This window comes from Coturnix japonica, chromosome 1 (genome assembly GCF_054131305.1).
Source record: "Coturnix japonica strain WE chromosome 1, WE-NBRP24, whole genome shotgun sequence".
Classification (NCBI taxonomy): Eukaryota; Metazoa; Chordata; class Aves; order Galliformes; family Phasianidae; genus Coturnix; species Coturnix japonica.
Genome location: NC_140663.1, coordinates 11,085,065 through 11,100,408, shown reverse-complemented (window position 1 = coordinate 11,100,408; position 15,344 = coordinate 11,085,065). Strand labels below are relative to the sequence as shown.

The following is a 15,344-nucleotide window of genomic DNA, read 5'->3' as shown; positions in this document are numbered from 1 at the left end:
CTCTCCAGTGACCTTAAATTTTGATAAATCTATTTGCCTTGATAGACAGAAAAATGCACTTGAAAAGTTCTACTACCATTCTCATCTTGAGAGGATCTGTGTATCTTCTAAACTACTGAAATTGCCTCCAACACTACAATATGCAGGTCAACAAACGTAGACTATAACAAACAATTTGGAAGTGGGTCAGTTTATGACATTGTGGCTTCTCCTTATGTCATAATTTGGTTATGCAGGAAAAGTTAATATGCAGGAAAAGGAACACCTTACCAACGATAAATTCCTGAATAGGATCAAAAGAATGACACGTTGATAGGTTCTCAGAAATCCACCAAATAATCTGTCAGAATGAGAACAGAGGAAATTCTCACATTTCTCTGTTAAACTACCTAGGATACTTGAAACAGACTGCTGAAACCTTGGTTTCATTACTAACACTTTGCATGAAGACATGATATCAAGATAAATGTTTTCATGTCAGCTTTGACCAATAAAGCACCTTGGATAGCCTGGATGATGAGCCAGCAAAAGGTACGTACGAATCAGAATTTTTCTTCTTTCACTGATACCATAACCCTGGCCTGGCTCTGTTTGAGACCATCAGTCACTAAAAGAACTCACTGAAAATTCTTTTCCCACCTTCGTTTCCAAGTCTGTTGTACTTCTGACACACAGAAGAGCACAGTGTAGAGCTGCCAACCTCTCACTGTCTTGTTCGCTGCTCTGCAGGAACTTCAGTAAGGCACTGTCACTGATGCTCACTGCATACATTCTTCCCATGCAGCAATCCAAGACTGTTGACACAAGTGGGGACTGGATGGAGCAGCTTGGCAACATGTCAATTCTTGCATCCTCACCTGAAAAACATAGGTTTGAGAAGAAAAAGGACTATGAAAATAAAATTTCCCTACCATAATTATTTTTCAAGACTCCCAGATCCCCAGTAGTAACAGTTTGCTTCTTGTTCTAATTGCCCTGATACTGTGCTAGAGAAGATGGAATGGTGCTTGCTAGGTAAGGGAACTACATCAGGAGCCCAGTCCACACTGAATCCTTTATTTCCCTACTGCTGAAGATGCACAGATTTCAGGCTACACCCCAGTCATAAGACAAATAGGAGTGCACAGAATGGAACAGAGTAGGGTACAAGGTTAGTAACAGGGATACAATGGAATTGGCACTTAGGCACAGTTCAGAACTGCCTAAATTCAGAATCATAATACAACCTTGTGCTGGTAGACTGCTTACCAAGTCTCCCAGTGGCCAGAACAGGAAAGTTCTGCACTATGATTACTTAATGAACCATCAGACAAAGCCATGTCACTTATGCTAGCTCCAAGGTTCACCAACACAGCACTATAAAGTAGGTTTACAGACTTTGTTCATCAGAGGCACTGTTCCCACCACAGAATAGTCATGCTCTGTACTCACCTCTAGCAGAATAGTTTTTAATCAGGTATTAACAACAAGTATTAGTTCCATGTGATACCCCTGTGCCAGTCCCCATTACTTACCTTTCCTTCACCCAACCAGAAAAATGCATTTCTGTTTCCAAACAAAAGCCCTCCGTTTCCAAAAATACCCCACTTCCCATAAAGATATGTTTATTGGAAATGAAATAACTTGCCTCTCAGTTGAAACTCTAAATCCAATTGCATCAGCCTGATCAGGTGAAGGAAACACAGATTTCCTTTCCCCACATCCTCCAAACACACACATTTAGAGCAACTCAATTGGAGGAAGGAAATGTAAAATCAAATTTACATCTCCATGAGAAATTTGAGAACAGCAGAGGACAGAGAAGCATGTGCAAAGATGGGGGAAGGGGAAACTATGCAACTAAAGCAAAGGATTTCTAATTCAGTGAAAGGTCTCCTTTCATTTCATAATAAGCAAGTATGTAATCAATGAAGTATGAAATGTCATTTCAGAAACACTTCTTAAAATGGAAAGTGGCAAAACGTCACTCTTAATTTTCAGTCTCCCTTTTTCAGAATGCTGTGCAATAAAGTGCAATAAAGCAAGTCTTGACTAAATGCAATTTACCTATAAAGAGATTTAAGCAAGTTTCCTCTACTACAATAAAATTTCACATAGCAGTAGTACTATACCTGTCAGAAATAAACTATAGCACAGCAGGTCAGGATGCTGAATATTCAGGAGGTGGAGGAACTGTCCAGGCAAATAAGCAGCCACATAGTAGTCTATTTAAAGAAATCACAGAGGTTAGTTTATCTCTTAGCTTCTTAAAGTAAATAAGTGAATGTTTCGCTTGATTCTCATCTTAGCCCATTTCTCCTTTATGGATTGATTACATCTAGGAAATAGGAAAGGAATTAATTAGAAGCTGCTGTTGTATTAACACAGGAAATATTAGCAATACATTCGGATTTCCAAGGGGAACCTTCAAGAGGCTCAAGACACTCAAGAACTCAGCAGCTGATCTCCTGAGCAGAAGTTGAATCAGTTTCAAAGGAAGTTGCTTACTAACAGTGAAGTAGTGCAATATCAAATGATGAGCGATATAATTACTAAAATGTAAGGAAAAAAACCCCTTTTCTGGAAAAGGTTTAGTCCTTTGTCTCCCCTACTGGGGACAGACAATAACAGGCAGGGAAGTAACATGAGTAGCTTACCCAGATTCAAAAAGGCCACTTCCTTCAATTGAGAAGTTTCTGGTCTTTCTAGAGAAACTGTAAAAGTTTTGCTAAACCCTGTGAAAAATAAGTAAATAAGTGGTAATAAGAAACACCATCTGTTACAAGCCAAGAACACACAACTTTACAGATCGAAATTTCAGCAGTGTCAATATACCCAAACAGCGATATTTTAAGACCATTTTACAGACTTATCTGCACAGATGGATTTAGTTCATACTAAACAGAGTTGCTGCATTCTTAGTAGACCTTCACCCACACAACACAGTTCTCTGGAGTGAAGAAACTGGCCACACGATGCACAGCCTGTGCTCATGCTTAAAGAAGCATCCCAACCCAGAGCAAACCTGTGTAAGGATACCACCCTCTGCAAACAAAAAAACCCCATCAACAACAAAAAAGCCCCACCACCAAATACATTAAATAGTTGAGCTTCACATTTTGGTGACCTTTCAATTGTTTTTAAAAACTTCCAGTTTGATCGTGTTCTATTGCTACAGTTTACTTCAAGATTTGTTTCAACATTTGCAAATTTCAGACCCTCCATGATTGCACGGGCTTTTCATCAGCACAATCATTTATCTTATTCTACGCTTGCACCAAACCTCCTCTGGCATACAGTAGGAAGGACATACATCTCTTCCGTCCTCTCAGTCTCTTAAAGAAGTTAGAGATTAAAACAGTTAAGAGAAAATGACTGATCTCCATGCTGTGACATCCTAAATACTGAATGGTGTCATGATCAGGATACTACTTAATACTGCATGAAAGTTCACGAAATGCTGAGAAAAAAAATGAGCCATGCTTCAGCAAATCATCAAGGGGACAGATTTTTACTCCTGATGATAGCACAGAAATATGTTTTCTTTCTGCTGAAGAAAAAAAAAGTGAGATCTCCAATATCAACACTGATGCTAAAGGTGAAGGGTTATCCAAGAAAAATAGCTTGTCTCACAAGATACCAACTGAAGTTTGCTTGAAATGAATCGGCATACCTCACTGCCCTATTCTGCTGCTTGCCAGCCTGAACACACATGCAAACTAATACCACCACTGCAGAACCTGTGGCATCACTTCTGTGTTTATTGTACAACAAGAAACTGAGGGGACTCCTGTGGGTGCAGCATCCTCCCCCCCAGCCCTCCCTGACCTGACCTTTCACTCATCACCCTGCTCAGATGACAATCATCAGCAGCGTCTGCTATGGATATGCCTGGTTGTGACTGCTGAGCCAGGCTCAGGGTTGCTCTGTGCACACACCACACACAGCTGGTACACAGATAAGGCCGGTAGTCAGACATCTTACCCCTGAACAGGGGACAGTCTGTTAAGCAATCCCTGCACAGCAGCCATCTGCATACCAGGACCTTCCCCTGGAGCAGGGATGCCTCTCAAGGTTACTCCTCAAGGTCAAGAGATTCCTTACTTGCCACAGATATGGATGAGTAATAGCCAGGTCCTTGAAACTTTATTCTTGGATGACTGAAAGACTTATCTGCTAATAGCTTGCTAACTTGTTATTCAGTATTGAGTGATATAAAGGAGTTATTGCACATATAATGGGAGGTGATTCTCCCCCTCTACTTGGCCCTGCTGAGATCACACCTGGAGTACTCTGTCCAGTTCTGGGCTCCCCAGTTCAAAAAAAAGACAAGAATTTCCTAGGAGTCCAGCGGAGGGCCACAAAGATGACGAAGGGCCTGGAGCATCTCCCTCGTGAGGAATAGCTGAGTAACCTGGGTATGTTCAGCCTGTGGAAAAGAAGACTGAGGGGTGATCTAATTAATGTTTATAAATATTGAATAGGAGGTGGAGACAAATGAACAAGGGCAGGACCTCCACAGTGGTGCACAGCAATATGAAAAGGAGTAATGGCCTAAAACTTGAACATGTAATGCTTTAGACAGAAATAATTCATCAGAGGGTCCACCCTAAACCTCCAGATTCAAAAGGAGGTTTTTCCTAACTATTTTGTCAGACTTTGTTCTCTGTTCACTACATAATCAAGTAACCTTCTTAACAGCAATTAGTTAAGTTGAAAAAGCTTTGTTAAATCACTACTTATATTAACAAGAAACGTTGCTGCATCTCTCCTCCAAGTGAAGTGTATAGCCTCACCTGCAACACCTCCTCCAAGTGAAAGAGGGAAGCTTCCAGAACAGACTAAAATTGCTTATATCTTCAAAATGCTCTGATATTCTGCTGCTTGTACACATCACCTCAGGAGCAGTCTTGTAACTCCCTCCATGACTGGTGATTCTTACATGAATCTACAAACAGTAGATTGTACCAACAACTCCATTTCATGAAGATCATTTCAGATGCAGCTGGTCAGCATCACTGTTATTTATCCTCGCTCTGTTCCTGATACAGATATGGATGCAATAAGGGCCATGACTGACTCCAAGCAGTGCAATGCCCCTTCAGCTACATGAAGTACATACACCTGAAGAGGCCAATCCTTCACAGGAGATAAGCAGCAGCAATAACGCAGAGTACCATCACACACCAAATGGACTGTTCCAATTCACTAATGCCTTTGAGAACCAAAAAATGCAGTTTGCCCAATCCCACAACATTCCAGCAGCTAAGTAATGTGTTAGTGCAACCGACTCATGGAAAGTTTCCTCACACAAGAAAGCAAAAACTTAAAGTAAAACAGAAGAAGCATGTTTTCCACTTGAACACGGTTACCCCATACTATGTAGCTTCTCACTTGAGATATAATTCACCTTTCTCCTCCACATGTCAAATGAGAAAGAAATCTTGCCAATCAGAAGTCTTATGCTCTGGTCAGAATATTATTTTTGAGGAAAAAAAACCAGATTTTAAAATTAAGAGCTCAAATAGCACTTACAAACCTACCGTTCTTAAAACCAGTGGGTGTTGCACCTCTTGCTGTGAAAATGATGTGCTGAACTGGAACTCTAAACACACATTTAAGCTAAGAGCTGCTGGTTCTGTTTCCCATACAAATGCCTCGTGGCATCAGTACAACACACCTGCAGCTTCAACAGATTTCATTGATGCTGTTTGTGCTCAGCATGTCAAAAAATCTGGCTAGAAGTAAGGAATCCAACTAATAACCAGTCATGAAGTCACTGGTTTGAAGCTATTAACTCAGCATCAGGCAGGAAGTCTACAGCAGGAAAGATGAGTCTGCAGACAATCGCAGCTGCAGTCTTTAAAACATCAGCTACAGCAGTTTATTGTCTGCAGACTTCAGTGGTTGTTTCTCAAGGCATTCTGCCACTCTTTCAGCAAAATGTCATTCTCCAAAACAAAGTAAGCATAAATTAACAAGTCAATTTTACCTTTATGTAAAAAATATACAGAGTATGTTATTTCTCCAGGAATATCCGAAGCAAGACTGCAACACACACACAATCCTCCTAAAAAGACAAAAAGGAAAAGGAAATTGATTGTTTACGATGCACAAAACTAAAGCAAGACTGTTTCAAATTAAAAACTAACAATAACACCTCTCAAAAAGAATAAGTTACAGAAATATAGACCACGTGTCTATAAGCATCATTTACCTAGTGAGACACAGTAAGGGAAAAGAGAGGAGGCAGAGAGGCACAATGGAATTCAGAGCTGTGACATGACCAGATCTTTTTGAAGTAGAACATTTTTAGTGTCCTTGTCAGTTGAAACCTTGTTTGAAGCCAAAAAACTGACCAAGCCTTTCTCTCCACAGCCTGCCTTAATATCTAAATATTTTCTGTTAAGTGACTGTCAAATATGCATGGAACACAGCAAAACACAATTTGTTTACTTTCTAAACAGTAGCTCCATATTGGTAGCAGCATGGTATGCTAGTAGAGCTTTCTCACTAAAAATCGCTGGCACTTCTTCCCCTTCCAGTACAAGGAGATAGCACTTTTTTTTTTTTTCTTTCTTCTTTTCTTTTAGGGAAAAGGACAAAGTTTGTCTCAATTTTGTTTCAGTCAGTATTTCAGTACAGTATCCTGTGCAGGACAGGTTCCATCTACTCCATCCACTTTAACTCCAAATCAGACTGACAGACTGTTTCGGTTCCATTGGTTGGTGGCCCTTCACCCATCACTTATGAAAACTCTGATTTTCTTTCACTAATGCTTGGCAAGCTGCTTTGGCATTCATACCAGAAACAGCTCCTTAACCACATTATCCCAGTACAATCTGTTGGCTCTTCTACTACCTTTGCTGAAAGTTTATCACTTAAAGACAAAATAAGTAAATAAAATTAACAATAAACAAATACACTTTTGTGAAAAATAAAGGCTTGTATACACAAGGAATACACACACACAAAAAGGCACAAGAAAGAATAAGCACAAGTACAGAAGCACAGTTACCAAGGTATTCTACTTGGTTAAATGCCTAGTACTTCAGACCACAGCCTTGATACAGCTGCAGAAACACACCACACTTCTGGGGAAGGTAAAGCCTTTCCTGAGGTGTCATTTTTTCACTCTTACCTGACTGAATATTGTTGGGAAGCTTGATACAGTTTTGCTTGAATATCTGAGTCACTTAAACAGACAGGGCGTGCTGCCAGAGCACTTGGCACTCTCAGAGAATGCATAATTTTTAAAATAGCAGCATCAGGACTCTTCAGTAAGACTGGAAAAGCTCCAGCAATCCACAATGCTGATTTATTACCCGCAGCTCCTTCCAACTGCAAATGTCTTTCTTCCATGCAGGAGGCTACTGTATACATTGTTCTCTAAATTGTACAGCAACTGTGCAAGTCAGTCTGTTCAGACCAAAGCGTCAGTGAGTGTATATGCAAGTCGATCACAAAAAACAGTGGCTATGGGGAACTGTTAACGAGACGTATATATTCAACACCAGAACACTGGTGAAATATCAGTAAGTTGAACTACAAACAATAGGAAATACCAAATGGTGTTTTGTTAACACAGATGAAAACATAAACAACTCAGACCAGCAACTGTCTAAGCAGTATTACATCTGATACTGTCTTGACAGTCCTGTTAGTGCAAAGACTGAGAACAGGAGACAAATTCCTTTCTCACTCTTACCAGTGACCTCTGCAAATGAGAGTTGGGGTGTGTAGATGCACGGAAGGTTTGTTTTGTAATCCTATTGCACCTATATGGTAAAAGCTTTCTGCCTTTGCATAACCAAGTCTCCTATACTATCAACTTCAAAATCCACTGCAAACAGGTGAGCCACAATGTCAGAAGACTCACATGAAGACATACATGGACAGACTCGCATCTTCTCAGAAATAAAATGGGAAAAATAACTCAATCACAACGAAGCTAAAAAGCAGCATTTAAAACTAATGCTTTGGGCAGCAGCAAGGTACTGCATTTGGCAGTATTAAGAGAACAACAATTACAGCTCTGCCACTGCAGAAACAAACATCATACCACTGAAACAGTAAATCTCACATGAAGTTAACATGAAGACAGAGAGTTTTCTGTAGGAACCTGAACTTCAAATTCCTGATTCTGGTTCATGCAGAACAGTTGTAAAGCTGTACAAATTTCTCAACGTGGCATTTGAGCTCCACAACTCGAAGATGGTGCTGAACTTGCACATTTGCCTACTTGTAGTCACAGGAGTGACTCGCTTCACCTAACTTCAGCCATCCATCAACTATCAAATAGACTTCTTCTACACAGCTAATGAAGAAATATGGGAGGAAGCAACCATCCTCTGGAGATGCCTATTTCTCTCCATAATTATAGTCCAGATGCTTAGCTTTTAGGCAGGTAAATGTTGGTGAGAGTAATTCTCAGTTTATGTCATCTTACTTCCTGCATCTTTTTCAGAACCAAACTAATTTAACTGACAGGTACTTCTAAAGTGTTAAAAGAAAACTTTACCATCCAGCTCTGTTTAAATAACAACTGAACTCTGAACACACAAAGTTAATTGTTTGATCTCAGTTAATCTGGAAGTACATAAGAGATCTTACAGGGAGACATTTTGTCTTGTGTGTGCTAAGGAACGGGGCTACTTTTCTGTTACAGCATAAGCTGGAGAAAGAGTGATTTCATTAGGAGTTCAGCTTGGTGGTGCTCAATAACAAAGGGGAAATCACATTGAATATTTCATTATGAAGTTATGCCAATTACCTTCTGCTGGGGATATCTAAACGATACAAATAGCGATATCAGCATTAACAGTTGAAGAAAGCTAGCAGCTCCACAGAAGGCACAGTTCGTGCCTCAAAGAGCCTGCAGTCATCTTGTAAACTACCACAAATGAGAAATACAAAAGGGAACTTCAGTGTGATTACTACACTGTCCTTCAACAACTAAACATGGTCTAAGTGTCAAAACCATTTTTTTTTCAAATTGTCATTACTCAAAACGAATTGTACAATGCAATCCTCGCCTTCAAACAACATTCAGCAAAGAGCTAAATGCAATGAAGTGACTCAGGAAGTGTAACTGTCAAATCACGTTTTATATTAAGCACAATGTTCAACTTGTGAAAGGTTCCACAAAGAACTTAAATACGGTGTTGCCTGGTGGAAAAAAAACAAACATTTTTAACTTCAGGGTAATCAAACAATAGACTAGAGGGAGGAAGACTGAATTTCATCCTGATCTAAAACGTAGTGCTTGAGTCTAAAATAACCTTAGCAAACCGCAGCTTTAAAAGGAAACAAGTATACACAAATCAATAACTTCTTCCATTATTGTACATGTGGTTTGTACACGAAATGCAACTGAGAAATACTTTGTCTTGCTAACAGCTCAAAATTAGCCTAACCTGTATTTGGTAAATGGAAATGTGGTTTTCTCTTACCTCTAATTCCTTCCCTCTAATCTTTTAACTGTATCATCTGCTTTTGTATGAGAAAAGGAAACCTTTATTTGCATTAATAGGCACTTCAGTTCAGCCTCAGCAATTCACCTGCGTGCATAAAAGCATCCTTAAAAAGCAAGATGTGAAAGCATTTCTGCAACACATCACACCTCTAGATAACTCTGCAGACCATTTAAAGGTTAATCATATACAATCTCTGCTTGGTCGTATGGAGTAATTTAGAAATAGAAATTGCAGGCATCTGTGATGAACAGATGTCTCTTGAGTCCAGTATTTACTTAAAAAAACAAAACACCAACTCATAACATGCAGTAGGATGCAGGGGGAGTCCTACATCCTAAAGGTTTCAGGAACATCACTACATATACATATTAAACCATTAAGTATAATGCCCTAAGTTTCGTATAACATGCTTGGACCTGTTTTGCTGTATGTACACACTACAGCAGTTTTTTGGAAGTAGGCTACCAGAACATTTCTGGGTGACTGCTTTTTTATTAGTGTTAATATATAAAACCCAAGTTAGTCTCCAGCTCAACTTGCCACGCAGTTTTCAGAGGGTAAATAAACTCAACAGTAATAAAGTAGTGAACAACTGCCACCTTCTCCTCAGTTTTCTGTCAAGTATAATCTAAGGAATAAACAAGTCTCACACTTGTTTAAAAAAAATGTATTTCATGTCTTAAGAAGAAATTCTTAGTTATCAATTATGATTACATGATGTAACAATTACATGGAGATCAATGTAATATCACAAAATTTTTATTTATTCATTACCTGCTTTACTTGTAAAAACCTGGAGATTCAAAGACTTGGATGCAACATCTTGGTCTTTACAGTCATTGTATCCAAAATTCACAAATCTAGGAGCAAATAAAGATCACTACATAAATCAATTCTTCATCCAAAGGATTTATCACAACACAAAGACCATGACAACAGCCATAACAATCAAAATGTATTAATTGAATTATAATTAATTCTAATGCAAGTTAAACCAGGCTTCAACCAAAGATCTCAGTGTTGCCAGAAATGAGAATCATAAAGCTCCTCTGTTAGTAGAAAATGCTTTTTAATACAACTGCACGATTTCATATTCATTTATTGCAGTATAATCCAACCATTCCTATACTCTATAGCTCTGATGAAGCATCCAAAACCCAGTAACTCCTCATGCCTAAGAACTCAGAAGGTTTTGCAGCCCAACTGAACTATTCTTGTATCTCTAAAGCTAAATTTAAATCTGCAAGTAAGCACACCACTTTCAGTGGGTGTACTTGAAAAAGGAAGGATAAAATCACTCTCATGTGGATCCTACATTACCACAACATTCTTTTTCAATCTTGTGCTGGCTGTACTTTTAATTATTTTTCATGAAATAACAGAACATCCCAAGTTGGAAGAGATGCACAAAGACCACCAAGTCAAAATTCTGGCTTCACATAGACACCTACCTAAAAATGAAACCCTACATTTGACAGGGTTGTCCAAACACTCCTTGAACTCCAGCAGCTTGAGGCCGTGACCACTGCCCTGGGAAGCCCATTCCAGGACCTGAACACTCACTGGAGAACATGTTCCTAATATCTGGTCTGAACCTCCTACCCTGCTGCAGTTCCCCAACATTCCCACTTTCATTTCTTTGAAAGAAACAAGTACCATGTTTCCTATACAGAACATGCAATAGGAAACAGCAGCCCATCCGCTGTTGTAAGCGTTAACGAGGCAGAACCCTCCTTGGGTTGGTTTTTATTTTTGTTTGGCATTTGGGGTATTATTGCTTAGTTTGGTTTCCCTCTGCCCCTCCCAAAATGATTTTGCTCCTATATGGATACTTACCCTAGGTTTCCTGCATATATATATGTATATACATGCACACACCACACACATATGTAAAAAAATATATGCATATATATATATAGTGTTGAAGCTCTTACAAGACTTGGATTTTTTTTCAGTACTAACTGCAAAAGTATACAGTACTCATTCAGGGCAACCTACACGTGAAGCAGCACTGTACTGAGCTTTGTGAGATGCTCTGTTCAGAATGTAAGACAACTACCTTCAGTTCCTGACATCTGAACTTGTAGCTTTAACCTCCATTTTATTGATGCAGAAACACAGGCCCTTCTGAAACATAAATTCAACTGCGTGTAGAAAGATGAGAATGAGACGAATACGACTGAGTAACTGTTCTGACTAGATCTTCCTCACTTCAAAGGAAGCTTCAAGGAGACAAGCTCAGATGCACTCATGTGCACTGCAGACACAGAATCAGATGTGTCTTAGCCCTTGAAACTGCAGGCTGCTTGGAAATAGAATACTGGAGAATAAAAAGAACACAGGCACTGCTTCGTGGACAACAAAAAGGAGCTACCAATCTGGTTAACTCCCCAGTAAAACATGTAACATGACAATTAAAAACTGACAGCTTCCCTTGATAAGAATCTCAACATCACTACTACAGCATGTCCAAGAATGAAGCAAATCCCTTTTAAATAGGTACCAAATACTCAGAGAAAGGGCTCTTTAACTTAGCCTAACTCTCCAGAAAAATTATTCTCAAAAATAGTACCAAAAAAGCAGTCAAGGTCAGAAATATATTTTACTGCTACCCTTGAGGAAAGTAAGAGGTTTGGATACAGTGTTCCTATAATTGTTATGTTCCAGTCTCACGCAGGTAACTCCAAACACAGATACATGGTTCTAACAGTAAATTTACCAAGGTTTATAAGGTATTCAACATACATTAAAAGGAAAACAAAAACAAAACAAACTTACCTTATTTGTTTGTCACTTACAGAAATATCCAGTTGTGATTCCAGCTGTTAAAAAAAGCCACCAATGTAATTTACTGAGATCAGTATAGTTACTGAATTATGATTAAAACTTCATCCCAGTGAAACGTGTCATACACATTTCAACAGACTGAACATTTTAACAAAGAAGTTTATCTGTCCTCTAATCACCACCACAAAAATCAATCAGAAAAGAGTTTCTTTAAAACTATATATATCAACTGCAAGTAATTTGCATTAGAGATAATTACAGCTGCTGGGATGGAAGTATATTAACAATTATATGTAACTGTAATTTTTATGTTCTACTCTCTGCTTTTTTATAGCTAAAACTGTCACAGTAGTCCAGTTTTTGTCAGGTGGGTTTGATAACCCCAATTTCAACACTTAGTATCAGCATAATGGAATGAATGTCACTTACTTCTGGGTCAATAGCTGTCTAGTGGCACTGAAATTACTTTACTGTGGCAGAATCTGAACCTGAATGTATTTTTGAAAATAACGTAAAACAAGAGCAAACATCCTCCCTCCCAAAAAGCAAATCCAAAAATCAGTCTCCCTCTGCAAAACATCTACTATTGGAGATTATACAGACACTGAGATTGATCTCATTATTAGTGTTAGGAATACAAAATTACAACCAGCTCCTAACTGTCGCTTAGTAAAATACTGATGACTTACTGTTGAGTTAAAATTTTCATCAGGGTAGAACTGGATACATTTTAAAGTACTCCTTGATTCCTACAATGAAGAGGATATATTTTGTAGCTTATAAAAAATAAAAGTATATCTCACAGACTGAAGACTGACTGGACAAGTTCTACATATTTGCTAACAAATATGTAGAAATTAGGGGACAAAAGACGACATTAAAAACCACATATAACCCCCCACAATAACACTCTGACAAGCTTCCTTCCTGTCCTAGATCATTATCTACCAATCACTTCTAATTGCGTGGGCACTCACTTGAAGCATATCTCATACACGCTCTCTTTCTCCAGTAGATTAAAAACACTTTCCCACAGCTACCGATGAGGAAAAAAGAACCATTTAGTCAGTTCAAAAAGGGTATCGCAGAAATAAAACCAGGAATATGTTTTGCCATCACAGTTTGCTTTCTGTTATTTCCTAACACACGTATTTGGTGGTTAAGAGGTGAGAAAAGCAGATTTTCATGTATGCAGAATACATCAAGTGCAAATAGTCCTTCAGACAAATTGAAAAGAAAAAACAAACTGAGAAACCAGAGTATTTCTAGCCATGAACTTGCCCTCATTTGGTGTACTCAACAAGTCCACGTACAACATACTTTGTGTACAACTCTATAGAAAAGAGGAAATATATTCACCAGTTTTTAATAGATTTAGATCCTTTAGAACAAAACTTCTTTAAAGCAAAGAAAACTACCAAATTCACCAGTCTTTACAGAAACCACTGAGACAATCAGACTTTGTGCATGCACACAAATGGCAGTTAAAGCAAGTGCTGCTTTTGATTTGGATTCTTTGAGACACTGACCGTAAAGACTGCTGTAAAGAAAACCCAGCTCACACTATTATTACCCCATACACTCAAAAGTTTGCTGCCATGAGACAGGAATAAAAACGGAATGACATTTGGTTCACCTTTGGAACAATGTAGAAGAGTCTTTGTTCTGTCATATCCCACTGTGCCCAAATGAGATCATCTGCAACTCTGACTCTTGGAAGCTGACCTAAGTTCTGAATCACCTAAAAGGAAGAAAAGAACATTAAAGGTCATCAAGCACAGTTCTGTACTGATGGTTACACACAGAGTTTGCTTTCAAGAGAAAAGCAATGACAGAACGGCTCAAATTCTATGGTGCTTGAAGGGAACACACCACTTGTTAGCAGCAGCAGAACCACCTCTGCTGTGTGCAAGATGCTCAAGCCCAAGATCAGTTTTCAGGGTATTCCAACTGCCAGGTATTCTGAGATATCTTTGACTACAAGAAATTCACCGCTTTTACTGTGCAAAGTACATGGAGAAAAACAGATGTCACCCTTCATCAAAGACAAGGGGTGAAGAGTGAAATACCCCAGCCAGTTTAGAACCAGCTCCATTAACTATTTAGAGAGAATGGCTTAGCTCTGAAAAGGATTCCTTAAACCTCACTCGTGTGACAGAGAGGACTACTGGGAGCAGAATACAGGCTAGAATTTTGGACAATTTTTAGGACTGTATGAATCTCCACTTGGAAGATGAAGGGAGATGTCATGTAGACGCAACACAGATTCGTTATTCCACTGTCAACTAGCGTGCAAAATCCACCTCCTCTAAAAGCAATGATATACGCAATGATATATAAAAGCAATGAAAGACTGAAAAATCAGGACCTTAATATTTTTCCATCCAAAGACTAGGTTTTCTCCATAAAACGGAACACTGGATTTTATGATGTGATCTGTCACTATACTAGAAGTATGCTGATTAATAATTTAAGCAGAATATCCACTATCAGTTTGCTGGAAACCAACTGATGTTTAAAACATAAGGAAAAAAAAAAAAAGATTATAGGGAAGAAAAAAGCTTGAAACATTCTCAGTACTTAAGAGTGTATTTAAGTTGTAAGGGTTTGTTTTAAATCAGTTCTTTCTTGGGATACGTGGGCAGTCAGAAGGAAAAATAATTAGGAATGTGATTTTACAAATATGTTGAATGATTTAAAAATATATATACACAATTTCTTCTTCCAAATTCTAACATCCAGACAAGTTTAGATCAGCAGCAACAAAAACCCCTAACTCTCCTCACAAAGCACTTGTTACATAGTTTTTTTTAATCAGCTTTGTGGTTAGTGGAATACCTTGTCAAATCAGCTAGAAGAACAAAACAGACCCTTAAACTGCCAATTAAAGCAAAATAAAATCACCCAAACCCCAGGATTTTTCAACACTTACCACTCTGTGTTCCTCTTCTGCAACAACGTGAACATCAAATTGTTCGATGTCTTTAAAACAATACAAAACATTGCCTTAAAGCCACTCATTTTTGTATGTCTTATATAGTTAATTAATCTAATCTCTTAAAACCTATAGATGGCATCTAGGTTAGCAGCAAAGATGGGTCT

General features: G+C 38.5%; 1 protein-coding gene across 5 annotated transcripts in view; it reads right to left on the bottom strand.

Moving 5' to 3' along the window:
• The window catches only part of GSAP (gamma-secretase activating protein), a 42,941-nt gene that overhangs the window by 18,605 nt on the left and 8,992 nt on the right, over window positions 1-15,344 (bottom strand). For all 5 annotated transcript variants that reach the window (XR_014933265.1, XM_015882336.3, XM_015882502.3 and 2 more), the window contains exons 8-17: window positions 15,175-15,224; window positions 13,879-13,983; window positions 12,932-12,991; window positions 12,234-12,277; window positions 10,230-10,315; window positions 5,972-6,049; window positions 2,637-2,714; window positions 2,112-2,204; window positions 640-857; window positions 271-340 (exon numbers count right to left, since the gene is read on the bottom strand). Coding sequence is in view for 4 of the 5 variants with exons in the window: in XM_015882336.3 (XP_015737822.2) it covers window positions 271-340; window positions 640-857; window positions 2,112-2,204; window positions 2,637-2,714; window positions 5,972-6,049; window positions 10,230-10,315; window positions 12,234-12,277; window positions 12,932-12,991; window positions 13,879-13,983; window positions 15,175-15,224 (882 nt within the window). In the remaining variant the exon portion in view is untranslated. The remainder of the gene's footprint in view (window positions 1-270; window positions 341-639; window positions 858-2,111; window positions 2,205-2,636; window positions 2,715-5,971; window positions 6,050-10,229; window positions 10,316-12,233; window positions 12,278-12,931; window positions 12,992-13,878; window positions 13,984-15,174; window positions 15,225-15,344) is intronic.